This window comes from Melanerpes formicivorus, unplaced genomic scaffold (assembly GCF_026170545.1).
Source record: "Melanerpes formicivorus ecotype bairdi unplaced genomic scaffold, bMelFor1.0.p_v2 SCAF_82, whole genome shotgun sequence".
Classification (NCBI taxonomy): Eukaryota; Metazoa; Chordata; class Aves; order Piciformes; family Picidae; genus Melanerpes; species Melanerpes formicivorus.
The window spans coordinates 1,169,592-1,195,872 of NW_027142434.1; the positions used below are offsets into that span (position 1 = coordinate 1,169,592).

The 26,281-nt window shown below is 65.0% G+C and overlaps 2 protein-coding genes across 4 annotated transcripts in view; one reads left to right on the forward strand and one right to left on the reverse strand.

The window, feature by feature from the left end:
- Positions 1-2,594: 2,594 nt before the first annotated feature.
- Positions 2,595-17,923, reverse strand: RNPEP (arginyl aminopeptidase). 2 transcript variants are annotated; one of them, XM_068164679.1, is made up of 11 exons: positions 17,528-17,923; positions 16,602-16,742; positions 14,506-14,654; positions 13,812-13,928; positions 12,917-13,152; positions 11,968-12,081; positions 9,579-9,691; positions 9,179-9,287; positions 4,729-4,953; positions 4,074-4,216; positions 2,595-2,858 (listed from the first exon to the last, which is right to left on the reverse strand). In XM_068164679.1, exons 1-11 carry the CDS (start codon positions 17,921-17,923, stop codon positions 2,694-2,696), a joined length of 1,908 nt encoding a protein of 635 aa, XP_068020780.1. In that variant the 3' UTR covers positions 2,595-2,693. The 2 variants fall into 2 exon arrangements, with proteins under 2 accessions (XP_068020780.1, XP_068020781.1); XM_068164680.1 differs by lacking the exon at positions 16,602-16,742 and having other exon boundaries at positions 17,528-17,588.
- Positions 17,924-19,047: 1,124 nt separating this feature from the next.
- NAV1 (neuron navigator 1) overlaps positions 19,048-26,281 on the forward strand; it is a 104,624-nt gene continuing 97,390 nt past the window's right edge. The window contains exon 1 of one of the 2 annotated variants that reach the window (XM_068164652.1): positions 19,048-19,309. The gene's annotated coding sequence lies outside the window, so the exon portion shown is untranslated. The remainder of the gene's footprint in view (positions 19,310-26,281) is intronic. The other variant, XM_068164651.1, reaches the window with a different exon arrangement.

Sequence of the window (26,281 nt, forward strand, 5' to 3'; positions counted from 1 at the left end):
CTGGCATCCCCTGAGTGACTTGGCTCTCATTGGGGGAAAATTAAGCAGAAAGAGCTCAGAGTCTGCTGAAGGTCACTTTGGTAAAAGTGAGCTGCATCTCCTTACTAATGCTATGCTGAGTGCCTGCCTTGGTGCCTCTGCAGGAAGGTGAATGAAGGCAGAGCACCCTCCCAGCCAGCCCCGAGGCAGCTGCTCTGCCCTCCCAGCTGCTCTGCACTGGCTGCTTCCTTCCCAGGCTCTAGGGAGGGCTGGGGAGAGCACCTTCACCTCTCCCTGCTGCAGAAGGAGGATGGGGACTGGTGCTGGTGAAAGGTCTGCTGGCAGAGCTGCCCCCAGCCCTGCTGAGAGCCCCCAAGGCAGCCCAGGGAGGAGGGAGTGACAGGAGCCCAGAAGCAAAGTCTTGTCCTGCCTGAAGCTGCAGCAGCTGACAGGGGTGCAGCAGAAGGCAGCACTGAGGTGGTGCTGCTCTCCCTGCATGTTTGGGATGGCAGCAGCTGGCTGCAGCTGGAGCAGTGCAAGATTCCTCCTGGGAAGTGCAGCCACCCAGCCCTGCCCTGCCCTGCCCTTCCCTGCCATCATTCTCAGTTCAGGCCAGTGAAGTGTCCCTGGTGCAGCAGGAGGTGTGAGCCCCTGCTCAGCACCCTGGGACGGGACACAGGTGGTGCTTGGCATGCTGAGGCATTGGCTCCATGGCACTGCATTTCCTGCAGGGGAAAGCTTTGTGTATTGCTCACTCCCTGCCAGCTGAGGGCTTGCTGGGGTCAGTGGGGCTGGGGGTGATAGAGGCAGCTGAGAGCCAAGGGCTCGTTTGGACCTGAGGGATGGTTTCCAGATGCCTCATAGGTAATGATTGCCCCTTGGTGGAGGTCATGAGCCAGCAGCCTGCATGGTCCCTGGGACACAGCTCTGCAGTGAGCAGGGTCATAGCTCACTGCTTGTGAGATGCTGCAAGTGCTCCTCAGCAGAGCTGAACCCACCAGGGGACAGCCACTGCCCAAGCATCTGCAGCCTGGCTCCCTCCCTGAGGACAGGCTGGCTTCAGCCCTGCCAGAGCCAGCCCCTGGGGGGTCAGCATCTCACACCTCGGGGGTTTGGTGACAGGAAGGAAAGGTGCAGCCTCTGCTCCCTCTGGGCTGGGGCACTGCAGGCACCTCTGCTTTGAGGTGGCTTTGGCTTAGGCCCAGCTCTGGTGCCTGCAGTGCTCAGCCAGAGTTGTGTTGCCTCGGTCTGAACACCACCATCCCAGCGCTGTGATGGCCTTGGCTGCCCCTGTGCAGGGGGCCAGGACCATGCACCCCTCTGAGAGCAGAGCCAGGGGCCTGCCCCATGGCCCTGAGCTGTCCCTTCTGCCCCTGGGAGCACAGCAAGGGCCGTGGCAGGGCTCCTCTGACTGACCCTGGGAGGGCTGGGCTGCGCCTCAGGAGAAGGCAAGGGCAGTGCTGGGGCTGTGAGCAGGGAATGAGCCAACCTCCCAGGGGCTCAGGCAGAGGCACAGCCCAGAGGGGGGGGTCCCACCCCAAGGCACCCTTGGGTCTGAGAGGCATCTCAGGATGGGAGGTGTGCTGGGAGCAGCACAGTATCATAGTATCTTAGGATCAGTCAGGGCTGGAAGGGAGCACAAGGACCAGCCAGCCCCAACCCCCCTGCCATGGGCAGGGACACCCCACACTACATCAGCCTGGCCACAGCCTCAGCCAGCCTGGCCTTAGACACCTCCAGGGACAGGGCCCCAACCACCTCCCTGCACAAGCCCAGCAGGTGCTGGAGGAGCTGCAGCAGGAGGGGTCCTGGGCCCAGCACACAGCATGGGGCAGCTGCTGTGTTGTCCTCCCCACAGCATCCTCCTGAGGCCATGGCCAGCAGCATCCCTCAGCTGGTGGCACTGCAGCCCCAGGCCAGGCTGCCTCTGGGGCTGTGCTCAGCCTGTGTTTGCCCTGCCCTGGGCTTGTTCCCACCGTCCCTGCCCCATGTAGGCCACCCTGGCTCTTGGAAGCCCTCAAGTCATGCTCTACTTGAGGCATTGGCCACACTCCAGCAGGATTTATCCCAGCCAACTAAGAGCAGGGCCCAGTAAGTGCCCTCCTGGAGTGACCTCACAGGCAGCCCAGGGCTGGCAGGGTCCCCTCCTGGAAGCAAGGAGGCACAGCCAGGCTGCTCCTGGGAGCAGGGAGGCACAGCCAGGCTGCTCTTGTGAGCAGGGAGGCAGAGCCAGGCTGCCCAGGGTCCCCTCCTGGAAGCAGGGAGGCACAGCCAGGCTGCCCAGGGTCCTCTCCTGGAAGCAGGGAGGCACAGCCAGGCTGCTCTTGTGAGCAGGGAGGCACAGCCAGGCTGCCCAGGGTCCCCTCCTGGAAGCAGGGAGGCACAGCCAGGCTGCCCAGGGTCCTCTCCTGGAAGCAGGGAGGCACAGCCAGGCTGCTCCTGGAAGCAGGGAGGCACAGCCAGGCTGCCCAGGGTCCTCTCCTGGAAGCAGGGAGGCAGAGCCAGGCTGCTCCTGGGAGCAGGGAGGCAGAGCCAGGCTGCCCAGGGTCCTCTCCTGGAAGCAGGGAGGCACAGCCAGGCTGCCCAGGGGGTTCTGACAAGAGGAAAGGCACAGAAAAGGCAAACCCCCACAGAGTTTAATAAGGAGAGGCAGGGAGAGAGCTCTGAGGTGCTGGCAGAGGCAGAGCCTGCAGGGCAGCAGGGCCCAGGCTGCACTACTCCCCTGCTGCCTCCAAGCCCAGGATCCTCCTGACGTAGCTCTGGACCTGGGTGTGGAGCTGGGAGGCTGTGGCAGAGAAGGTCTCCATGGCCAGGGCCCGAGCTGACTCTGAGCCCCCCCACAGGGCACGGTAGAGGGGCAGGGTGTACTTCTGCTTCCCCTGCAGAGACACAGCAGGGAGTGACACCCCAGCCCCCCCAGCTCCAGTGGGGTGATGCCCCAGCAGCCCCACACCCACCCCAGGGCACAAACACCTCCAACAGTGCCTTGCTCTCAGCCAGGGAGAGGGAAGAGAGGAATAGGACAGGGTGGAGAATGCCACCATGGGCAGCCCTTGGCACTGCAGCTCCTGGAGAGGGCAGAAAACCTTCACCCTGGGGAAGGAGTGGGCCCAGGGTAAACAAGGCCAAGTGCAAGGTCCTGCACCTAGAGCAGAGCAACTCCTACTCTCAGCACATGCTGGGGGGGAGGGTGGGAAGGAAGGAGAGGGAAGGAGAAGAGAGGGAAGGAGAAGGGAGGGAAGGAAGGAGAGGGAGGGAAGGAAGGAGAGGGAGGGAAGGAAGGAGAGGGAGGGAGGGAAGGAGAAGGAGGGAGGGAAGGAGAAGGGAGGGAAGGAGAAGGGAGGGAAGGAGAAGGGGAGGGAAGGAGAAGGGAGGGAAGGAGAAGGGAGGGAAGGAGAAGGGAGAAAAGGAGAGGGAGGGCAGCCCTGTGGAAGACTTGGGGGTGCTGGGGGTGCAGAGCTGGCCAGGAGCTGGCACTGAGCACAGCCCCAGCCTGCCCTGGGCTGAGCCCCAGCAGTGTGAGGGCAGGGAGGGGATCCTGCCCCACTGTTCTGCCCCACTGAGGCTCTTCCTTCCTGGAGTACTGGGTCCAGTTCTGGAGTCCCCAGTGCAAGGAAGACAGGGACCTGTTGGAGCAGGTCCAGAGGAGGCCAGGGAGATGCTCAGAGGGCTGGAGCCCCTCTGCTGTGGAGAGAGGCTGACAGGGTTGGGGTTGCTCAGCCTGGAGCAGGCTCCAGGGAGATTGCTGTGGCCTCTCAGTGTCCCACAGCTTACAAGAGATGAGGAAGAAATGCTGCCCAATGAGGGCACTGAGACACTGGCACAGGTTGCCTGGGGAAGCTGTGCAGGCTCCATAGCTGGAGGGTTAGGGTTCAGGGTCAGGCTGGGAGGGGCTCTGAGCACCCTGATGCAGGGCAGATGTCCCTGCCCAGAGCAGGAGGCTGCATTAGAGCATCCCTGAGAGCCCCTCCCAGCCCAAACCAGTCTGGGAGTCTGTCAAGAGCCAACCCCTGGCCCTTTGGCATGGAAGGTCCTGTGCCCTGTGCCTGTCTCTCCCCCGTGCCAGGCACAGCCACTGCTGCCCAGGGACACACCTGGCTGTGGAGGAAGTCCTTGACCTTGCAGTACTCAGCCTCCAGGTTGTTCCTGAGGACGATCTGGCACCAGCGCAGCCTCAGCTCCGCGTTCTGGGACTCGGAGAGCTTTGGGTACACTCTGCTCAGCCTCTCCACATTGCCTGGGCAGAGAGACCATCACCATCCAGCTCCCAGCCCCTGCTCCCAGGGGACCCCCTGAGCTCACCCCAGCTGTGCTACAAAGCCTCTGGGCTCCCCCCAGCCTTGGGCCAGCGCTGGACCCTCCCCAAGCCTCCCAGCACCCCCAGCTCTGGGAGCAGCCCAGGGGGCCTGTGCTGGGCAGCCCTGCAGAGCCACACCCCTGGGGGCTTGGGATGCCAGCACAGAGGGTGGGGAGCTCCAGGGAGTGCAAGGAGAGGGGACACAGGGAGCTGACAGCCCAGCTGAGCCAGCCTGGGGACAGCAGGATGCCTCCTGGCACTGCAGGTGTCCCATCTGGCTCCCTGCCCCCACCATGGAGGAAGCCTTCCCAGACCCCAGGAAGCAGACTGCTGGACTGCAGTGGGTTTAGGCTGATAGCCAGCAACCAGGACCCCCCCTCAGGCATCCTCATGTCCCTTGGCCAAGTGGCTGGACCAGGACACATCCCCCTGGGGTCTCTCCCAGCTCTCACCTTCTGGCAGGGGGGATTTCTGCAGGACCTTATCTAGGAAGTAGACCAGCTGGTATGTCCTCCAGGCCATGATGTCCACAGCCTCAATTGCCTCCATGTTCAAGCCATCAGCTGCCCAGAGCTCTGCCAGCTCCTCTGCTGGCCTCATCAGCTGCTGCCCTGGGGAGAGGTCAGGCAGGAAGGGTGGCCAGCCCGGGGTGTTCAGCCAGCGGTCGAACTCCAGGCCTGCAGCCAGCAAGGGAGGAGAGCTGGGGCTGGGTTGGTGAAGCCCAGGGTGGGTGCTGCTGCCCAGACACCCCACTGCCCCCTGAGGGCATCCCCAGCACCAGCAAACCGGAGATGGGGACAAGCAGGACCGACAGGGGGAGGCTACTGAGCCACCCTGGGCTCAGCAGGGGCTGGGGTGGCAACAGCTCACCCTGCCTGTGGGGTGAGCCAGGCCCAGCCTGCAAAGCTCCTGCCAAGCCTGGATCTCCTCTGCAGCAAGGCTGGGCTGAGCCTGGGGCATGGCTGAGCCTGGGGCATGGCTGAGCCTGGGGCATGGCTGAGCCTGGGGCATGGCTGAGCCTGGGGCACTGCCTGAGCCTGGGGCATGGCTGAGCCTGGGGCAGGGCTGAGCCTGGGGCATGGCTGAGCCTGGGGCACTGCCTGAGCCTGGGGCATGCCTGAGCCTGGGGCATGCCTGAGCCTGGGGCATGGGCTGAGCCTGGGGCACTGCCTGAGCCTGGGGCACTGCCTGAGCCTGGGGCAGGGCTGAGCCTGGGGCATGGCTGAGCCTGGGGCATGGCTGAGCCTGGGGCACTGCCTGAGCCTGGGGCACTGCCTGAGCCTGGGGCATGGCTGAGCCTGGGGCAGGGCTGAGCCTGGGGCATGGCTGAGCCTGGGGCACTGCCTGAGCCTGGGACACTGCCTGAGCCTGGGGCATGGCTGAGCCTGGGGCAGGGCTGAGCCTGGGGCATGGCTGAGCCTGGGGCACTGCCTGAGCCTGGGACACTGCCTGAGCCTGGGGCATGGCTGAGCCTGGGGCAGGGCTGAGCCTGGGGCAGGGCTGAGCCTGGGGCATGGCTGAGCCTGGGGCAGGGCTGAGCCTGGGGCACTGCCTGAGCCTGGGGCATGCCTGAGCCTGGGGCAGGGCTGAGCCTGGGGCAGGGCTGAGCCTGGGGCACTGCCTGAGCCTGGGGCATGCCTGAGCCTGGGGCAGGGCTGAGCCTGGGGCATGGCTGAGCCTGGGGCATGGCTGAGCCTGGGGCAGGGCTGAGCCTGGGGCAGGGCTGAGCCTGGGGCAGGGCTGAGCCTGGGGCATGGCTGAGCCTGGGGCATGCCTGAGCCTGGGGCAGGGCTGAGCCTGGGGCAGGGCTGAGCCTGGGGCATGGCTGAGCCTGGGGCAGGGCTGAGCCTGGGGCAGGGCTGAGCCTGGGGCATGGCTGAGCCTGGGGCAGGGCTGAGCCTGGGGCATGGCTGAGCCTGGGGCATGCCTGAGCCTGGGGCATGGCTGAGCCTGGGGCAGGGCTGAGCCTGGGGCAGGGCTGAGCCTGGGGCACTGCCTGAGCCTGGGGCAGGGCTGAGCCTGGGGCACTGCCTGAGCCTGGGGCATGCCTGAGCCTGGGGCATGCCTGAGCCTGGGGCATGCCTGAGCCTGGGGCAGGGCTGAGCCTGGGACACTGCCTGAGCCTGGGGCAGGGCTGAGCCTGGGGCATGGCTGAGCCTGGGGCATGCCTGAGCCTGGGGCATGGCTGAGCCTGGGGCAGGGCTGAGCCTGGGGCAGGGCTGAGCCTGGGGCACTGCCTGAGCCTGGGGCATGGCTGAGCCTGGGGCATGCCTGAGCCTGGGGCAGGGCTGAGCCTGGGACATGGCTGAGCCTGGGGCACTGCCTGAGCCTGGGGCATGCCTGAGCCTGGGGCAGGGCTGAGCCTGGGGCAGGGCTGAGCCTGGGGCACTGCCTGAGCCTGGGGCAGGGCTGAGCCTGGGGCACTGCCTGAGCCTGGGGCAGGGCTGAGCCTGGGGCACTGCCTGAGCCTGGGGCATGCCTGAGCCTGGGGCATGCCTGAGCCTGGGGCAGGGCTGAGCCTGGGGCAGGGCTGAGCCTGGGGCATGGCTGAGCCTGGGGCAGGGCTGAGCCTGGGGCACTGCCTGAGCCTGGGGCACTGCCTGAGCCTGGGGCATGGCTGAGCCTGGGGCAGGGCTGAGCCTGGGGCATGGCTGAGCCTGGGGCACTGTCTGAGCCTGGGGCACTGCCTGAGCCTGGGGCAGGGCTGAGCCTGGGGCAGGGCTGAGCCTGGGGCATGGCTGAGCCTGGGACACTGCCTGAGCCTGGGGCACTGCCTGAGCCTGGGGCATGCCTGAGCCTGGGGCATGCCTGAGCCTGGGGCAGGGCTGAGCCTGGGGCACTGCCTGAGCCTGGGGCATGCCTGAGCCTGGGGCATGCCTGAGCCTGGGGCATGGCTGAGCCTGGGGCATGGCTGAGCCTGGGGCACTGCCTGAGCCTGGGGCACTGCCTGAGCCTGGGGCATGGCTGAGCCTGGGGCATGGCTGAGCCTGGGGCACTGCCTGAGCCTGGGGCATGGCTGAGCCTGGGGCAGGGCTGAGCCTGGGGCACTGCCTGAGCCTGGGGCATGGCTGAGCCTGGGGCACTGCCTGAGCCTGGGGCATGCCTGAGCCTGGGGCATGGCTGAGCCTGGGGCATGGCTGAGCCTGGGGCAGGGCTGAGCCTGGGGCAGGGCTGAGCCTGGGGCATGGCTGAGCCTGGGGCAGGGCTGAGCCTGGGGCATGCCTGAGCCTGGGGCACTGCCTGAGCCTGGGGCATGGCTGAGCCTGGGGCATGGCTGAGCCTGGGGCAGGGCTGAGCCTGGGGCAGGGCTGAGCCTGGGGCAGGGCTGAGCCTGGGGCACTGCCTGAGCCTGGGGCACTGCCTGAGCCTGGGGCATGGCTGAGCCTGGGGCACTGCCTGAGCCTGGGGCAGGGCTGAGCCTGGGGCAGGGCTGAGCCTGGGGCACTGCCTGAGCCTGGGGCATGGCTGAGCCTGGGGCATGGCTGAGCCTGGGGCACTGCCTGAGCCTGGGGCATGGCTGAGCCTGGGGCATGGCTGAGCCTGGGGCATGGCTGAGCCTGGGGCAGGGCTGAGCCTGGGGCATGGCTGAGCCTGGGGCACTGCCTGAGCCTGGGGCAGGGCTGAGCCTGGGGCATGGCTGAGCCTGGGGCATGCCTGAGCCTGGGGCAGGGCTGAGCCTGGGGCATGGCTGAGCCTGGGGCAGGGCTGAGCCTGGGGCACTGCCTGAGCCTGGGGCAGGGCTGAGCCTGGGGCATGGCTGAGCCTGGGGCAGGGCTGAGCCTGGGGCATGGCTGAGCCTGGGGCAGGGCTGAGCCTGGGGCATGGCTGAGCCTGGGGCACTGCCTGAGCCTGGGGCATGCCTGAGCCTGGGGCATGGCTGAGCCTGGGGCATGCCTGAGCCTGGGGCACTGCCTGAGCCTGGGGCAGGGCTGAGCCTGGGGCATGGCTGAGCCTGGGGCAGGGCTGAGCCTGGGGCATGGCTGAGCCTGGGGCATGGCTGAGCCTGGGGCAGGGCTGAGCCTGGGGCAGGGCTGAGCCTGGGGCACAGACTGAGCCTGGGGCATGGCTGAGCCTGGGGCAGGGCTGAGCCTGGGACACTGCCTGAGCCTGGGGCATGGCTGAGCCTGGGACACTGCCTGAGCCTGGGGCATGGCTGAGCCTGGGGCAGGGCTGAGCCTGGGGCATGGCTGAGCCTGGGGCATGGCTGAGCCTGGGGCAGGGCTGAGCCTGGGGCAGGGCTGAGCCTGGGGCACAGACTGAGCCTGGGGCATGGCTGAGCCTGGGGCAGGGCTGAGCCTGGGACACTGCCTGAGCCTGGGGCATGGCTGAGCCTGGGACACTGCCTGAGCCTGGGGCATGGCTGAGCCTGGGGCACAGACTGAGCCTGGGGCATGGCTGAGCCTGGGGCAGGGCTGAGCCTGGGACACTGCCTGAGCCTGGGGCATGGCTGAGCCTGGGACACTGCCTGAGCCTGGGGCATGGCTGAGCCTGGGGCACAGACTGAGCCTGGGGCATGGCTGAGCCTGGGGCATGGCTGAGCCTGGGGCAGGGCTGAGCCTGGGGCAGGGCTGAGCCTGGGGCAGGGCTGAGCCTCGGTCACTGCCTGAGCCTGCTCCCTGTGCCCACCAGTGGCTCTGCTGGCAGAGCCAGCCACACTGGTGCTAGGCACTCTCCATCAGGAATGCCATGGGCACCACCACCTGAGTGCAGAGCAGGGACTGGAGCTGTGTGGGGAAGTTAGGCTGAGCCCAGACCCCAGCCTGACCCTGTGCTGCCCAGCACTGAGCCTCCTCCTGCAGGGCAGCAGCAGCCTCGGGGTGTGCAGGGGACACAGGACAGCTCCAATGCCTGCAGGGTGCTGGCTGGCAAAGGGGTCCCCTGGCCAGGAAGGTGTTTGCTGACCTGGGATGGAGTCCACTCCCTTCTCCTTCAGCTCTGGGAAGTACTCCAGGAAGAACCCAAGGGCGTCGTCCGCGGTGATGCTCTGGAACTTGAAGCGGTTCACATAGGCCTGGGGGGAGGGCCAGGGGGGATGCCACAGGTGCCCCCCAGCCAAGCTGCCCCCCAGCCAAGCTGCCCCCCAGCCATGCTGCCCAGCCCTCCCTGTCATCTACCTCCTGGGGGTTCAGCACTGCCAAGCCCACCCCGGCCCCGTTCCCCCCTTCAGGGCTGCCCCCAGGACACCTCTGAGCATTGCCACCTCCTGCTGCCAGCACAGGGCCCAGCCCTGCCCTCACTCCCTTGCCCCTGTGAACACCTCTGGTTCACACCTCCTGCCCTCCCCTCCCCTCCCCACAGTGACCTGGAGGAAGGCATCAAACTTGCTCTGGTCCCCCACGAGATGAGCCAAGTAGCTGACAAAGCAGAAGCCCTTCTCGTAGGGAGTCTCATTGTAGGTGTCCTCTGGATTGACCCCTGCAGGAGAGCCAGCAGCAGTCACCTCCCCCCTGCACAGCAGCACAGCCTCCTGCCTGCCACTGCCTCCTCCTGCACAGCAGCACAGCCTCCTGCCTGCCACTGCCTCCTCCTGCACAGCAGCACAGCCTCCTGCCTGCCACTGCCTCCTCCTGCACAGCAGCACAGCCTCCTGCCTGCCACTGCCTCCTGCCTGCCACTGCCTCCCCCTGCACAGCAGCACAGCCTCCTGCCTGCCACTGCCTCCCCCTGCACAGCAGCACAGCCTCCTGCCTGCCACTGCCTCCTGCCTGCCACTGCCTCCCCTGCACAGCAGCACAGCCTCCTGCCTGCCACTGCCTCCTGCCTGCCACTGCCTCCCCTGCACAGCAGCACAGCCTCCTGCCTGCCACTGCCTCCTGCCTGCCACTGCCTCCCCTGCACAGCAGCACAGCCTCCTGCCTGCCACTGCCTCCTCCTGCCCAGCAGCACAGCCTCCTGCCCAGCAGCACAGCCTCCTGCCTGCCACTGCCTCCTCCTGCACAGCAGCACAGCCTCCTGCCTGCCACTGCCTCCCCCTGCACAGCAGCACAGCCTCCTGCCTGCCACTGCCTCCTCCTGCACAGCAGCACAGCCTCCTGCCTGCCACAGCCTCCTGCCTGCCACTGCCTCCCCCTGCACAGCAGCACAGCCTCCTGCCTGCCACTGCCTCCTGCACAGCAGCACAGCCTCCTGCCTGCCACAGCCTCCTGCCTGCCACTGCCTCCCCCTGCACAGCAGCACAGCCTCCTGCCTGCCACTGCCTCCTGCACAGCAGCACAGCCTCCTGCCTGCCACAGCCTCCTGCCTGCCACTGCCTCCCCCTGCACAGCAGCACAGCCTCCTGCCTGCCACTGCCTCCTCCTGCACAGCAGCACAGCCTCCTGCCTGCCACAGCCTCCTGCCTGCCACTGCCTCCCCCTGCACAGCAGCACAGCCTCCTGCCTGCCACAGCCTCCTGCCTGCCACTGCCTCCTGCACAGCAGCACAGCCTCCTGCCTGCCACTGCCTCCTGCCTGCCACTGCCTCCTGCACAGCAGCACAGCCTCCTGCAGGACACCCACCCCCCCCAGCAGCAGGAACCCCCACCCAAAGCAGGACTCCCCCCCAGCAGCAGGACCCTATATCCAAGGCAGGACTCCCCCCACAGAAGCAGGATCACCCTACCAGCAGCAGGTCCCCCTCCTGCAGCAAGCCTCCCCCCCCAGCAGCAGGACACCCCCCCAGCAGCAGCCCCCCCCCTCCAGCAGCAGGACCCCCCACCCAAAGCAGGACTCCCCCCCCCAGCAGCAGGACCCTATATCCAAGGCAGGACTCCCCCCACAGAAGCAGGATCACCCTACCAGCAGCAGGTCCCCCTCCTGCAGCAAGCCTCCCCCCCCAGCAGCAGGAACCTCCACCCAAAGCAGAACTCCCCCCCAGCAGCAGCACCCCCCATCCAAAGCAGGACTCCCCCTCCAGAAGCAGGACCCCTCCCGCAGCAAGCCTCCCCCCACAGCAGCAGGACACCCCCCCAGCAGCAGCCCCCCCCCCCTCCAGCAGCAGGACCCCCCACCCAAAGCAGGACTCCCCCCCCCAGCAGCAGGATCACCCCCCAGCAGCAGGACCCCCTCCCACAGCAGGACTCCCCCCCCCCAGCAGCAGGACCCCCCACCCAAAGCAGGACTCCCCCCCCCGCAGCAGGACCCCCCACCCAAAGCAGGACTCCCCCCCCCCAGAAGCAGGATCACCCCACCAGCAGCAGGGTTCCCCCCCCCAGCAGCAGGACACCACCTCCCCCCCAGCAGCAGGACCCCCACCCAAAGCAGGACCCCCTCAGAAGCAGGATCACCTCCCCAGCAGCAGGACTCCCTCCCGCAGCAAGCCTCCCCCCACAGGAGCAGGACACCCCCTCCCAGCAGCAGGAACCCCCACCCAAATCAGGACACCCCCCCCCCCCAGGACTCCCCCCCAGAAGCAGGACCCCCCACCCAAAGCAGCACTCCCCCCCCAGAAGCAGGACCCCCCACCAGGGGCAGGACTCCCCCCCCTAGCAGCAGGACACACACCCCTAGCAGCAGGAACCCCCACCCAAATCAGGACACCCCCCCCCAGGACTCCCCCCCAGAAGCAGGACCCCCCACCCAAAGCAGGACAAGCCCCCAGCAGCAGCCCCCCCACTCCAGCAGCAGCCCCACCACTCCAGCAGCAGCCCCCCCCCTCCCGCAGCAGCCCCTCCCCGGCCTGTCCCCCGCGCCGGGCCGGGGCAGGGCTCGGACCTGGCTCGATGACCACCCGCAGCCTGTTCAGGGGATGCTCCTCCCCGGTGCTGTCCATGTGCTGGCGCAGCAGCGCCCTGCCCGTCGCCGCCTCCAGGCAGGTGTAGGCTGAGCCTGGCAGGGACAAGCAGGAGGCCTTTGGAGGCTCCAGACAGCACCCTGCATGCTGCCAGCACAACAGGGGCTGCTCCAGGAGGGGAACTTGGGGGAGCAGGAAATGGAAGGCCCTGGGAGCAGCAGGGCAGCACAGGACCCCAGCCCCTGGGCAGCGAGGGGGTTTTGGAGCCCTTCTAATCCATCTGGATGAAGCAAACAGCGCTGGGAGTGCCTGGAGCGCAGGATGTGACCATGTCACTGCCACACAGCGTGGCTGGGATCAGCTCCCAAGGGAGCTGTGGGGGCAAGAGAATCACAGAATGGGCTGGGCTGGAAGGGACCTCTCCAAAGCTCATCCAGCCCAGCCCCCTGCACTCAGCAGGGACATCCTCCACTGGGTCAGGTCACCCAGAGCCCTCTCCAGCCTCACCTGGAAGATCTCCAGGGCTGGAGCCTCAAACCCCCTCCCTGGGCAACCTGCTGCAGTGTTCCAGCAGCCTCCTGCTGCAGAACTTGTTCCTCACATCCAATCTCAATCTGCTCTGCTCTAGTTTGAAGCCATTGCCCCTGGGCCTGTCCCTGCAGGCCTTGGGGACAGTCCCTGTGCAGCCTTCCTTGTAGCCCCTTCAGGTCCTGGCAGCAGCTCTAAGGTCTCCCTGGAGACTTCTCCTCTCCAGGCTGCACAGCCCCAGCTCCCTCAGCCTGCCCTCCTAGGTGGGGCCAGGCAGGGTCACTGTGCCCACTGCTGGCAGAGGGCTGTGGGGGCTCCATCCACCTCCCCAGGGCAAAGTCAGTTCCGTTCCCGAGAGGAAAGCCCCAGGGCGGCGCGGCACAGCCAGGCCTGGCCACGCACCGTACACCTGGGTGGAAATGCGGCGCTGGGCGTACATGGTGAAGCCTTCGTTCAGCCAGAACTCTGCCCAGCTGGCATTGGTCACCAGGTTGCCAAACCAGCTGTGGGAGATCTCGTGGATGACGACGTCCACCAGCGAGCGGTCGCCGGCCAGCAGGCAGGGCGTCAGGAAGGTCAGGCAGGGGTTCTCCATCCCCCCGAAGGGGAAGGAGGGTGGCATGAAGAGGACGTCGTACCTGAGGGGCAGAGGGTGGCACGGGGCAGGCTGGCAGCTCAGCCTGGCTGCCTCCTGCTCCTGCCACACAGGTTACACCTCCGGTGTCCAGCCCAGCAGGTGTGCACAGGAAGCTGTGTGCTTCCTACCCATAATGTCCTGTGCCCTACAAACCCATCTGCAGAGTCCTCCTCTTCCTCTTTCCTCCCTCTCTGCTGCCCTGGGAGATGCTCCCTATCAGGGAACAGTGGGGGAGCATCTCAAGGCCTCTTAGGCCTGGCTAGGCCTAATGCCAGGAGGAGAAGGGGGGGAGAAGGCAGTCTCAGACCTGGCCAGATGAGACCAGCCTAGCAGTGTGGGGGGAGAAAGAGCCCTGGGGGTGTTGGGTGTACCCTCAAGTGGGGAGAGGGGAAGTGTTGGGGTTCTGTGGGTGTGCTACAGGGGACCCTGTATGCTTTGGGGTCACTGTGCTTTGTAGCTTCTGCTTTCCATCTGAACTCCCCATCACTTCTGCAATCCGTTGGTGTGATCAGTGCCATTCTCCTGCCCCTCTCAGGGGCAAGAGAGGATCTGCCTGGCCTCAAACCAGGCCAGGCAGACACAGCCCCTCCTGCCAGCAGGGCTGGGGACAGAGGGATGTGCCCCCAGGGAACAAAGCTGTCCAGGAAGAGGAAGTTGTACCTGCCCCAAACATAAGGTCCAAAGAGCTTCTCTCCAACCACCAGGAACTCCTCAAGGACTCCATCGTACTCCTTCTTGGCAGCCTCGATCAGGCAGGGCTCAGCCCAGACACAGCTCCTGGCCAAGAGAGTGCAAGAGGAAGTTTTAATCACTGGCAGACTTTTACCCTCTTGCTTCATCAGGGAAAAGCTGCAGTGCTTATCCCACAGCAAAATAAAAGCCTGCTGATAAAGGAAGCTGATGAGACTGACTGATAGTGCAGACTGCTGCCCTTGCTTCCCTCCTCTGAATCTCAAAGGGCTTTTATATGGCTGCTGGGACTGCTGCAAGCCCAAACCAACCAGCAGGCTTGGGAAGAGATGTGGGACCCTGGCTGAACAGGGGTGAGAGGGGCAGAGCTGGGGACAGCCTGAGGCCTGGCAGTGAGGCTCCTCCTGGATCTGAGGAGCAAGATTCCCCTCACCCAGGAGAGGCTGCAGGCTGATGATGCAGCATGGCAGACACAGGCTGACCAGGTCATGCTTTCTGTTGGGGCCTCCAAGCCTGCCCTGCTCTCCAGAGCCCAGCAGCGTGGGGACAGGCAGCAGGCAGCTGCCACCAGACAGCAGGGCGTGGGACAGCAGGGCACAGCAGCTTCACCATACAGCTCCTGCAGCCAGGACTTAATTCTTGGGTCTCCTCCAGAGCCACCTGCCTTGGGCCAACCTCAGCAGACACAATGTCCCCAACAGCCAGAGCAATCAGGTAGGAGGGGATGGGCTGGGACATCTTGAAGACAAAGGTGTTGTCCTTCTGCTTCTCCCAGCTGGTGGCACTCATCACAGCTGTGAAACCCTCGGGGACCTGGGCACAGAGGGGAACACATCCATCAGATCCATGAGGTACAGAGCGAGGGCACCCTGCCACACCGAGGTGTCCCAGCACACTGCAGCTGGCCAGGTCTCTGCACTGCAGCTTTTGGGGTGCAGAGCAGGAGCACCCTGAGCCCCACCTGGGGATCACAACTGCAGCCCTGCGACAGCACCGGGGCTCAAACACGGCCTGGGTGCAGCACCAGGACACTTGGAGCAGCCCTGCAAGGTGCCAGCAAGATAAGAAAGTGCTGGAGCTGCAGGTGCTGCAAGGGCAAAGGATGCAGATCCCTCAGACCCAGCTCCCCTCCCACTCCTTACACCACAGCTTGTGCTTCCTGTTCTCAAGCCAAAGCAGAACCCACGGCTGATGCAGCAGCCTGGACTGAGCCCTGGCAGCCCAGGTCTCTGTCCTCCCACAGGCCCTGGCAGTGCCACCCAGGATAAGGCTTTCTCCATGCAGAGCATCACACTGGGGCTCTGTGACAGCCAACCCTGCACTCACCTGCCAAGGGGATGCTGCCAGAGCTTTATGGGTGAAAACTGCAGCAAGAGGCAAAGCAAATCACTTCTGGCAGCACCAGCTGAAGCCACTGTGTGCCATCACCAGTGTCACACTGGTAAGCAGCTGCCTTGGCCATGGCCAGCCAGCATGCCAGGGCAGCCCTGCACTGGTGTCCCCCCACGACCACCCTCATGCAAGAACCTGGGGACCAGTGGCTGATCCTTCCATCCTGGAAGCCCAGCAGCCCTGGCACCACCATCAGGGCTCAGTGTGACCCAGCATCACCCTCCTCCTCCTCCAGCTGTGTCCCCCAGACTGAGCTTACCCCAGTCCCCCTCCTGCTGCCTCACAAACAGCAGACATCCCACTGCCCTCGGGCTGCTGCAGGCCAAGGCCAGGGCTTTCTCTGCTAATTAGAGGCATTATTCTGTGCTAAGTACAGGAATCCTCAGCCAAACACAGCAGCACAAGCAGAGCAGAGGGCTTTCAGCACCCAGTGCATCCCAACAGCTGGCACTGAGGGTACTTGGGCCACTTCCCCCTGGCAGAGAAGAGCTTTCAGCAGGCTGCTGGCCAGCACAGGCACCTGCTCACATGCCACTGCACAGCACCGAGCCCAGCACCACACACAGCTGCAGAGCAGCAGGAAGACCCCTGGGGTCTGCTGGTATTCATCCAGAGAAAAGCAGGAGGATGAGTGAGTTTCATAGTTTCATAGTTTCATTCAGGGTTGGAAGGGACCACAAGGATCTAGTTCCAACCCCCCTGCCATGGGCAGGGACACCCCACACTAGATCAGCCTGGCCAGAGCCTCAGCCAGCCTGCTCTTAAACACCCCCAGGGACGGGGCCTCAACCACCTCCCTGGACAACCCAGTCCAGGGTCTCACCACTCTCACTCCTCCTCCCCTCCAGCCTCAATCTCCCCACCTCCAGCTTCATTCCATTCCCCCTAGTCCTATCACTGCCTGAGATCCTGAGCAGTCCCTCCCCAGCCTTCCTGCAGCCCCCTGCAGATCCTGGAAGGCCACAATGAGGTCACCTCAGAGCCTTCTCTTCTCCAGACTGAACAGCCCCAACTCCTTCAGTCTGTCCTCACAGCAGAGGTGCTCCAGCCCTCTGATCATCTTTGTGGCCCTTCTCTGGACACCTTCCAGCACCTCCACATCCCTCTTGTAATAGGGTTCTCTCTCAGTGCATTCTCTGCTGGGGACTGGGGTGGATGGTTTGAAGCCAGTGTGAAAGCCTCCCCTCCGTGTGCTGTGCTGCACCAGGGCCCCAGCAGTGCCACCGAGGTGATGCCCCAGGCTGTGCCCTGAGAGGCAGGGGGCAGCTTCCCCCGAGCAGAAGCCACAGACCTGGGGAGGGTTTGCTCCTGCTTTGGGGGGGTGGGGGTGGGTGGGTCTGCAGCCCTGCTACCAAGGGCACTGCTTACCTTCACTGTGGCAGAATAGGTGCTTTTGACTGAGGGGGTGTCGAAGCAGGGGAAGAAGGACCTGTTGAGGACGGCCTGGCCCTGTGTGTACAGGTAGGGCTTCTGCTTCCCTGCTGTCTGCTCGGGGGCCAGCCAGCACACCTGGGGGTGGAAGGAGGGAAAGGAGAGACCCCAGGGTGAGGGCTGTGCCCAGGGTGAGGGCTGTGCCCAGGGTGGGTGAGGAGGTGTTCCCAGCTGCTCACCCATGTGTGCTCTCTGCTGAGGGAACTGGGAAGGGGCTTCTCCCTAGGGTGCACCATGGGGGACTCTGCCTGCCGCAGACCCAGTGTCCCTCAGCTCCCCCAACCCCTCCACTGGCAGCTCCCCCAGCCCCCTTGTCCCTCCCTATTCACAGAACCATCTCAGAACCCCAGAACGGCTCAGGCTGGAGGGGGCCACAGAGATCATCTCCTCCAACCTCCCCACCATGGGCAGGGACACCTCACATCCAGACTCTGCTGCTCAAGGCGTCATCCAGCCTGGCCTTGAGCAGCCCCAGGCAGGAGGCAGCCACAGCCTCCCTGGGCAGCCTGAGCCTCATCACCTTCCTACGGAAGTTAGAATAAACCTTCATTAGAATAAACCAAACCAGGTTGGAAGAGACCTTCAAGATCATGGTGTCCAACCCATCAACCAATCCAACACCACCCAAACAGCTAACCCATGGCACCAAGCACCCCAGCAAGTCTCCTCCTGAACACCTCCAATGACGGCGACTCCACCACCTCCTAAGTTCTTCCCAAGCTCCAGACTAAGGCTCAGCTTCAAACCATTCCCCCTTGTCCTATTGCTAGACATGCTGGGCTCCACTCCCGCTGTCCACTCTCCAGCTCCTCCGTCCCACCTCGTCACCTCCCGCTGTCCCCGCCGCCCCCCGCCCCGCTCACCCCGGGCCCCTCTCCCGCCTCATAGTCGATCTCGACGGTGAGAAGCTGCCCGGCGCGCAGGGGCTGGGGCAGGTCGATGTGCAGGGCGCTGCCGTAGCTGGCGAAGGGGCGGCTCTCGAAGGCGAGCGGCTGGCGGGGGCTGCCGGCGGGGCCGTCCCCGGCGCCGTCCGCGGGGCCGGTGAGGAGCGCGGCCCCGCGCACGGCCACGCTCGGGTGCGAGTCCAGCCGCAGCGGGCCCGCGCCCTCGCGCGCGCAGCACAGCTCGAGCCGCACGGTCCCGCGCAGCCGCCCCGCGCCCGCCGCCGCGAAGGCCACGCGCAGGGACAGGTGCAGGTGCCGCAGCCGCCACGCGCCCGCGCTGCAAGCGGAGGCCACGTCCCGCGCCGGGGCAGCCATGGCTGGGGCGGGCGGGGCTGCCAGAGGGGCGGGGCCAGGGCGGGGGAGCTGAGCGAGTGGGCGGGCATCCGCGGTGGGGCGGGGCTAGTGTGAGGGGGAGGGGCGTCAGGGGCGGACCCGGGAGACAGCGGAGAGAGGGTGGCCGGGGGAGGGACAGGGGAGCCATGGTGGGAGGAGGGAACCGTGGGGAGCAGGAGGAGTCTGAGGGAGTCCACGGGGCTCTGGGGAGGGTCAGGCGTTCCATGGGGAAGATCCATGGAGGGGGATCCATGGGGGACAGGAGGGGTCTGAGGGGATCCGTGGGGCTCTGGGGAGGGTCAGTGGATCCATGTGGGGGATTCATGGGGGGATCCATGAAGGCAGGAGGGATTTGAGGGGGTCCATGGAGTCATGGGAAGGCTCGGGGGATCCATGGCAGGGATTCCTGGAGAGGAGATACAGGGGAATCCTGGATGGGGGGCATTGCTGGGAGAAGGATCTGGGGGGGAATCCATAGCCGGGGCCAGGGGTGGGACAGGTTAGGGGATCTATGAGAGGAGGGGGGATCTATAGGGGGAGGAGGGATCTGAGGGAGAAGGAATCCAGGGCAGGGATCCATGGGGAGGAGAATCCATAGTGCAAGTTCATGGAGAGATCCAGGGTGAGGGTCGGGGAGGGACATAGGAAGGGATCCATAGGGGGATTTGGGGGAAATTATCCCCGAATGGCTTTTGCGTGGGGATCGATGGGGAGACCCATAGAGTGGGGTGGCAGGGAGGACTGTGGGGAGGGATCCAGGATCACTTTTGGGTGGGGATCCATGGAGGGTCTGGGGGAACTGAGGGGTAGGAGGACATTTTCGATGGGGGGGGGGAAAGGGATCCTGGGAGATCTATGAGAGGGACCCACAAATGATCGCGGAGCGGGGGCCGGTAGCCAGGAGGGATGAACCCACAGGTCAAGGAAATCCACGGGGGAGCATCCATGGAGGAGGGGGCTCCGCGGGGAATCCGAGAGGAGCCTGTGGAAGGCTCCCTGTCGGGAGTCCTGGGGACGGGACATGGGAGAGGCCCACGGGGCGATCCATGGAGGGGATCGGGGAGGGATTCCATCGGTCAGGGGGGTCCAGGGAGGATGTGGGGCGAAGGGTCCCTGGGGGCTCCCTGGCTCGGGCTTTGCCGCTGGCTCCGGGCACCGCGACCCTGCAGCCGGGCGGCACTGAAGGCAGAGGCCCGGGCGGGGCCTTCCCGAAACGGGCAGGGGCGGCTCTCCGCGCCGGGGCGGGCACCCGCGGGCTGCCGGAGCGCCGGGGCGGGCGCAGCCTGCGCCACTCCTCCCCCGGCCCGGCGCGGGGTCCCGCGGGCAGTCCACGGCCGGCGGCGGCACCGGGACGGGGCGCAGCGAGCGGTGAGTGCCGCGCCGGGCGCTGAGCTCTGCCCCGGGGGGAGCGGGGGGGTGAGGGACACCCCGGTGGGACAGGGGGCGGTGGTGAGGACATCCCGGTGAGGACCGGGAACACACGGAGGATACCCCGCCGGGGACGGAGGGTGATGTAGGACGCCCTGACGGAGCCCAGCGGTGACGTAGGGGACACCCTGGTGGGGCCGGGGTGATGGGGAACATCCTGCGGGGCCAGTGGGGACATCCTGGTGAGGGTCAGTGATGACAGCGACACTCTGCTGGGGATCAGGGAGGCACAGAAGGCACTTAGCTGGCGACGGCAGGCCATGGGGGACACCCCGGTGGCGACCGAGGCATGGGAGTCGTGTTGCTGGGACCAGTGGTGACACAGGGGACGTCTTGGCAGGGACTGGGGGCTGTCGTAGCCTGACCGTCGGGGCATCTCCCCCGTGTCCCCACCTCACCGCGGAGATTCTGTTTCAGAGGCAGTGGAGCAATGCTCGGGGCAGCACGTTCGGGCTGGTATGTTCCTGTGCCTCGGTGTCCCCTAGCGTCCCCCAGACCTCATCTCTGTTCTCGCAGAGAGGGGCTGCAGGAAGCAGCTGGAGGCCAGTGCCCACTCCCCCTTACCCTGCAACCAGCCCTGGGGAGGGCAGCAGGGGGTGAGCAGGGGAAACTGAGGCACGGGGGCTGCCGAGAGAAGGGGACATTCTCCAGAGAGCTGGCCTGGGGCGGGGAAACACAGGTCGTGCTGCCTAACATCTCCCCTCCTTGGTGCCAGCAGCTTGTGGTGGCTGCCCTCACTTCAGGCATGGGAAGGTGCTGTGGGCACCCATGGGTGCTCCCGAAGTGGCTGCCCAGGGCCATGTGGCTCCAGATGCTCCATGCCTGGGGACACGGCACGGGGACACTGTGGGGGGCAGCAGGGACTTTGTCTTGCTTTAAACTGTTGCTTTCACTGGTAGCAAAGGGGTGATGGCTTCTCTCTCCTGGGTGCTTGGGCACCATGGGGATGCTCTGCCACTCGAGGGACACTCTGCCATCCTGACCATCTTGGGGGGACGAGCATCCCTGGGGTGGCATCCCCAGACCCCATATAGGATGGCTTCCCTGGAGCTGACACTGCCACAGCCTAGCTTTGCCAGCACTGTGGCCAAAGCAGGATGGCACAAGCCAGGGAGAAGCTCGGAGGTGATTTGGGCAGGGCTCACGCCCCCCGTGGGGACCCTAAATTGTCGGCGGCGTGGGGCTGGCGTGGCGCAGCCCCGTGCCGTGCGTGCGCCGGGGTTCCTCTTTCCCTGGATTTCACCTAGGAAAAACACAACTGGGAGGAGAGCCAGGGAGCCTGGGTGTGCCGGGCTGCAGGGCCCACAGCCGCCGCTGCTGCCTGCCCCGCTGGGCCCCGAGCGGGCAACCCGGGCCCCGTGCAGGCAGGGGCTGCCCAGGGTTGCTGAGGGGCTGCTGATGCCCCCTAGGGATTTGCTGGAGCTGCTCCTGCTGACATCCGCCGCTGCCGGTGGTCCCAAGGGGATCGCAGGGTTGGGGGGAGCCCCCTGCACCCCCCGGGGCAGTGTGTTGGGGTCTGTGGTGTTACGAGGGGGGGGTCAGAGCCCCAGGTTTTGGAGCTGGGGAAGCTGAGTCAGGAGCTCCCGGCTGGCCTGGCCGGATCCTGGCTGAGTCATTTTGCGCGCACTGAGGAGCTGCCCAAGTGGTGCCAGGGGGGTGCGGGGCTGCCTGCGGCCTCAGCGGGTGGGCAGGAGCTGCCTGCTTTGCCTGCCCTGCCCACAGGTGTGCCCCCCAGCTCCCCAGGAGCCTCATCCAGCTCACAACCCACAGCTGCCCTGGTATCCTCCTTGTGCTGCCAGCCCCAGGCCTCAGCTGCTCTTCGCTGTCTTCCTAGGACTGGATGGGGCAGAAGGCTCCTGGGGTGTGGGCATGACCCAGACCTGGCCCTGTGCACTCCCCTAGCACAGGGAACCAGGTGCCAGGGTGCCAGGGTGGGATGGGGAGTGTGGGGCTGGGTGAGCTCTGGTGGTGGGTGGGAGGGAAAGTTTGTCCCCTTGCAGGACTTGGGCCTCATCCTTCTGCTAAAGAGGTGTCCAGGCCGGGTCTTGGTGTGTGGGGAAGAGAACCAGGCTGGGGAGTGGGACGGGATGGGATGGGGATGGGATGGGATGGGGATGGGATGGGATGGGGATGGGATAGGATGGGGATGAGGGTGGGACAGGGATTGGGAATGGGAATGGGAATGGAAATGGATGGGGTCAGGGATGGAGATGGAGTTGGGGATGGGGCTGGAGCAGGGTTTGGGGTGCAAGTGGGGACACTGGGGCAGTCTGGCTGGCCCCACAGCAGCAGGTTATAAATAACCCTCCAGGGCAGGAGGTTTCTTCCTGCCACCCCCCCAGCGCCGCAGCCCCACCGACAGGAAAAAGATGTTTCCGGCTGCGGCAGGAGCGAGCCCGGGCGGGGGTGGGGGACCTGGGGCTTGGGATGTGGGAAGGCAGGGGAGGGAGGCGGGGGGAGGGGGCAGGTAACCACTGAGCCTGGGGGCTAGCTGGACCTTCAACCCCAGCAGAGCCACTGCAGCCCCCCAGGGCCCCCTTCTGGGCTGGCTGCAGGAGCCCCAGCCTGGACCACCAGGCTGCCACTGGGCCTGGCTGGGCTGTGCTAAACCACAGAGCTCAGAGGGTTGTGATTAACCTTGCAGAGTCCATGGGAGACCTGTAACCAGTGGTGATCCCCAGGGGTTGGTGTTCCCCAGGGGTTGGTGTTCCCCGGGGTTGGTGTTCCCCAGGGGTTGGTGTTCCACAGGAGCTGGTGTTCCCCAGGGGTTGGTGTTCCCCAGGGGTTGGTGTTCCCCAGGGGTTGGTGATCCCCAGGGGCTGGTGTTCCCCAGGGGCTGGTGTTCCCCAGGGGCTGGTGATCCCCAGGGGTTGGTGTTCCCCAGGGGTTGGTGATCCCCAGGGTTGGTGTTCCCCAGGGGCTGGTGTTCCCCAGGGTTGGTGATCCCCAGGGGTTGGTGTTCCACAGGAGCTGGTGTTCCCCAGGGGTTGGTGACCCCCAGGGTTGGTGTTCCCCAGGGGTTGGTGATCCCCAGGGGTTGGTGTTCCCCACGGGCTGGTGTTCCCCAGGGGTCAGCACTGGGGCCAGGCTTATTCACTAACTTCATCAACGGCCTGGAGGAGAGGACAGAGTGGACCCTCAGCAAGTTTGTTGGTGGTACCGAGCTGGGGGTGTGGCTGACAGAGCAGAGGCTGTGCTGCCATCCAGCAGCACCTGGACAGGTTGGAGAGTTGGGCAAAGGGGAATCTAATGAGGTTCAACAAGAATGAGTGTGGAGTCCTGCACCTGGGGAGGAACAACCCCGGGCACCAGTGCAGACTAGGGGTTGACCTGCTTGGAAGAGGCTCATTGACAAGGACCTTGGAATCCTGCTGGACAAGAAGTCATCCATGGGACAGCAATGTGCCCTTGTGGCCAAGGCTCCCAGGTGACAGAGCAGCCACCAGCCTGTCCCAGCAGGCTCTGACAGCTTCCCAGTGCATTTGCTGGCACAGCTCAAGCCACGCTGACTACCAAGCAAGCTGTACCAAGGCCTGTGCCAGCTGCTCCGGGGGGTCCAGCGGTGACAGGAGACACTGCTGCTGGAGCCACTGCCTGGAGTAGGAGATGCTGGGGGTGAGAAGGGCTGGAGAAGCCCCTGGCACCCTCCACTCATTGCCACCATCGTGGGAAGTGACAACAATTGGAGAAAGCAGGATTTGCATCACCCCTCCCCTAAGCAACCTGAGGCAGGGTTAGGAGCTTTGATGAGGGGGTGTGGATCAGGAGATGGAGTGGAGCTGCTGCTGGCTGCAGGGTTTGATCTCCCTGCACTGCTCAGACCTGCCTGGTCAGTGCCCCATCCTAGCACAGCCCTTGAGCCACCTGCAGCACCATTGCTGTCAGCTGGGCAAGTTTTAGTGGGCTCTGAGTTGCCCCATCTCAGTGCTGGGTTCCTGGGGGCACCCAGAGTGTCTGCATGTCACCTCATGCAGGGTCGCATCCTGCCAAGCCCTGTCCCTTGGCTTGGCAGCGTGGCTGCCACTCTGCCACCTGCAGAGTCACCTGCAGTCACCCTGTGTCACCATGTAAGCATGGTGGCACCATCTTTGGACACCCAGCAGTTCTTTATCCTGCTTGATTTACACTGCAGCCCCCGTGGCTGAGGCTGAACCATGTCCCTGCTGCCAGAGCTGCCCTCACACCATCCATGTGCCAGGGCAGGATTTGGTCACAGAGGGGATGGAATCTGGAGTGCAGGGACTGACAGCTCTGCAGGCACTAGGGGTTGAGGTTTCTCCAAGGAGGGGACAAGCCACCCATCCCCAGGGCCAGCTGGGGCAGTGGGACTGGCAGCTTGGCATCCTCTCACTGCCGGGATGTGGCACTTGGGCTCCGGAGGTCCTGACCGTGCTGCAGGGAGTGGCTTTGGGGTGGGAGCCAATGTTGGAGTTGCCTTCCACTATCTGCCTGGGTTCTGCCGTTCCTGCTCCCATGGAGCAGCGGAGATGGGAGCTGGAGGAGTCAGGTTTGTGCTCATTCCCCACCTTCATCCTCGGCTCCCACCGGACGCGGCTGCGGGGCCCATGCGGATGCAGCCAGCGGCGTCACCTCCGGCACGGAAACTCCCCCGGCTCGGGGCCGGCCGAGAACTCCTGGCTCCTGCTCCACCTTTTATCCCTCTTGTGCCCTGCCCCTCGCCACGCTGGGCTCTGTCCCCTCCCTCCGTGCTGGCTCTGAGGACTGGGCTCTGCATTGGGGCATCCAGCCCGTGGTGGGCAAGGGTGGGGTGGGAGTGTGCACGGGCAGACAGGATCATAGAATCATGGAGCCATGGACTCGTTTAGGTTGGAAAACAGCTTTAGGATAATCAAGTCCAGTTCTTAACCCAGCACTTCCAGGGCACCGCTGAACCATGGCCCTCAGCACCACATCTCCACAGCTTTGAAGCCCCTCCAGGAATGGGGACTTTACCACTGCCCTGGGCAGCCTGAGCCAGGCCTTGACAACCCTTTTGGGCAATAAATTGTTTCTCATGTCCATCCTAAACCTCTCCTGGTGCAAGCTGTGGCTATTGCCCCTTGTCCTATCCCTTGTTTCTTGGGAGGAGAGACCAACCCCCACCTGGCTCCAGCCTCCTTTGGGGTAGCTGTAGAGAGTGAGAGGCTCTCCCCTGAGCCTCCTTTTCCAACAATTAAATAACCCTAGAGGTACTCAAACTCACCTCCAGGCAAGCCAGGTGCCCCCACTGTGCTGAGCCCCCAGAGTGGCTCTAGAGCTGTGGCCCTTGGGAGTCAGGAGATTTAATTGCAGGTGTCTGAAGGTGGTGGGACCAGAGCTGCTGCCCGCTCTGCAGTTCATGGGGGAGTACCAGGGCCTGGGCAGGCAGTGCCAGCCCTTGCCCATCTCTTCCAGCCACAAACATAAGTGGCAGCCCTCGGCTCTTTGAGGACTTTGGTGTCAGAGTCATACAATCGGGGACACACTCAGGGTTGTTCTGATAAGCCCCAGGGATGTGGCTCCCTCGGGACTGTGTTGTCACCGCAGCCTGGCAGCGATGGCAGTGTGGGGATGGCTGCAAACCCCTAAGACCCGAGCTGGGAGGTGTTTGCCAGCAGCCACTGCGGATTTGCAGCTCACTGGAAAATCCACTCATCCCATTAAGGGCTCCCCGCAGCTTTTGCTTTCCATTGCAAACAGCCACTGGTCCCGAGGGAAAGCCCTTGGAGTGCCACCGAGCCGGAGCGCTCCCGGGGCGGGCGCTGCCGGGAAGCGCCCTGGCTGCAGGAGCGGCAGAGCTGTTTGTGACACGAGAGGGTGCCGGGCTGAGGCACGCTCCTCCTCTGTGCCCAGGTAAGAGCAGACAGTTTTGCAGGAAGTTTTGCTTGTGCTGGGCATGATTCATACCAAGCATGACGGGGACCAGGCAGGGCTGAGACCAGGCATGATTCAGTTGGGGATCGAAGCCATGAATTGCCTTTCCTTCGCCTGCTTCATTGCCCGAAGCAGATTTGGCATCGAAAAATGCCCCAGCTTGGAGCCTGTCTGCTCTGCAGGGAGGAACACGGTCACAGCACCCCAGCTCCGTGTCTGCTCTCGGGGTTGAAGCTCCAGCTTTGGGCAGTGTTCTGCACACCCTTTTGCCCCAGCATTACTCACCTCATCCCTTTGCTGTGCCCCCTGTTACCCACCCCACAATCCTTGGGGTGCTTTCTAAATCCATAACCTGCTTTAGGGTGGGAAAATAACTCTTTTTGGGTGGCCCGAAGACCCTGTTCCGCCCGCCGCAGGCTTGGAGGGCTGAGTGTGGAAGAAGCAAACAGGCAGCGAGGGTCCTGTTAGAGAGCGCTGGGGCTGCCGGGGTCGAGCCGCCCGTGCCGGGATGGGAGGACAGGAGCAGATGATGGCCCCCCGGGGGGGGCCATGGCACCCCACACGTCTGCGTGCGAAGGCGACAGCATCTGCCGTGTTAATGCGTTTCGCAGCTCCGCCGCCCAGCTGCCTCTCCGCCGGCAGAGCCAAAACGCGTCGGGGGCTTCCAGGTTTCAGGGGTCGAGGCCCAGGGGGGTTTGTTTCCGCAGGGCGGAGGCGAGCGCAGACGCTGCGACATCTGCTCTGGCTCCAAAATCCCGGGAGCAAAGGGCCAGGGCCGGGATGCGGCGGGAACGCGAGGCTCCATAAATGATGCAACCGGCTCCGGGAGAAGTTTATCCAAACGTCGCTGGCCCAAGAGCCTGCACCTGGGCTGTAGGACGGCTCCTGGCCCACGGCTTAGTGCAGTGCTGGGGGATCCTCGGCCCCAGGGCAGCGCTGAGGAGATGGGGACGTGTAGGGGAGATTCTGAAGAGGTTTGGGAACGGTTTGGGGAGGGTTTGATGCCCTGAAGAGGTGCAAAGGGAGATGTTGCCATGGTGCTGGATGGCAAAGAGACCC

Excerpts from the sequence above, each read along its gene's own strand:
- RNPEP (XM_068164679.1), bottom strand. The coding sequence starts at position 17,923 with ATGGCTGCCCCGGCGCGGGACGTGGCCTCCGCTTGCAGCGCGGGCGCG. Across the intron at positions 14,655-16,601 it reads CCTATTCTGCCACAGTGAAG|GTCCCCGAGGGTTTCACAGC; the intron begins GTAAGCAGTGCC and ends CTCTGTGCCCAG. Across the intron at positions 4,217-4,728 it reads GAAATCCCCCCTGCCAGAAG|GCAATGTGGAGAGGCTGAGC; the intron begins GTGAGAGCTGGG and ends CTCTCTGCCCAG.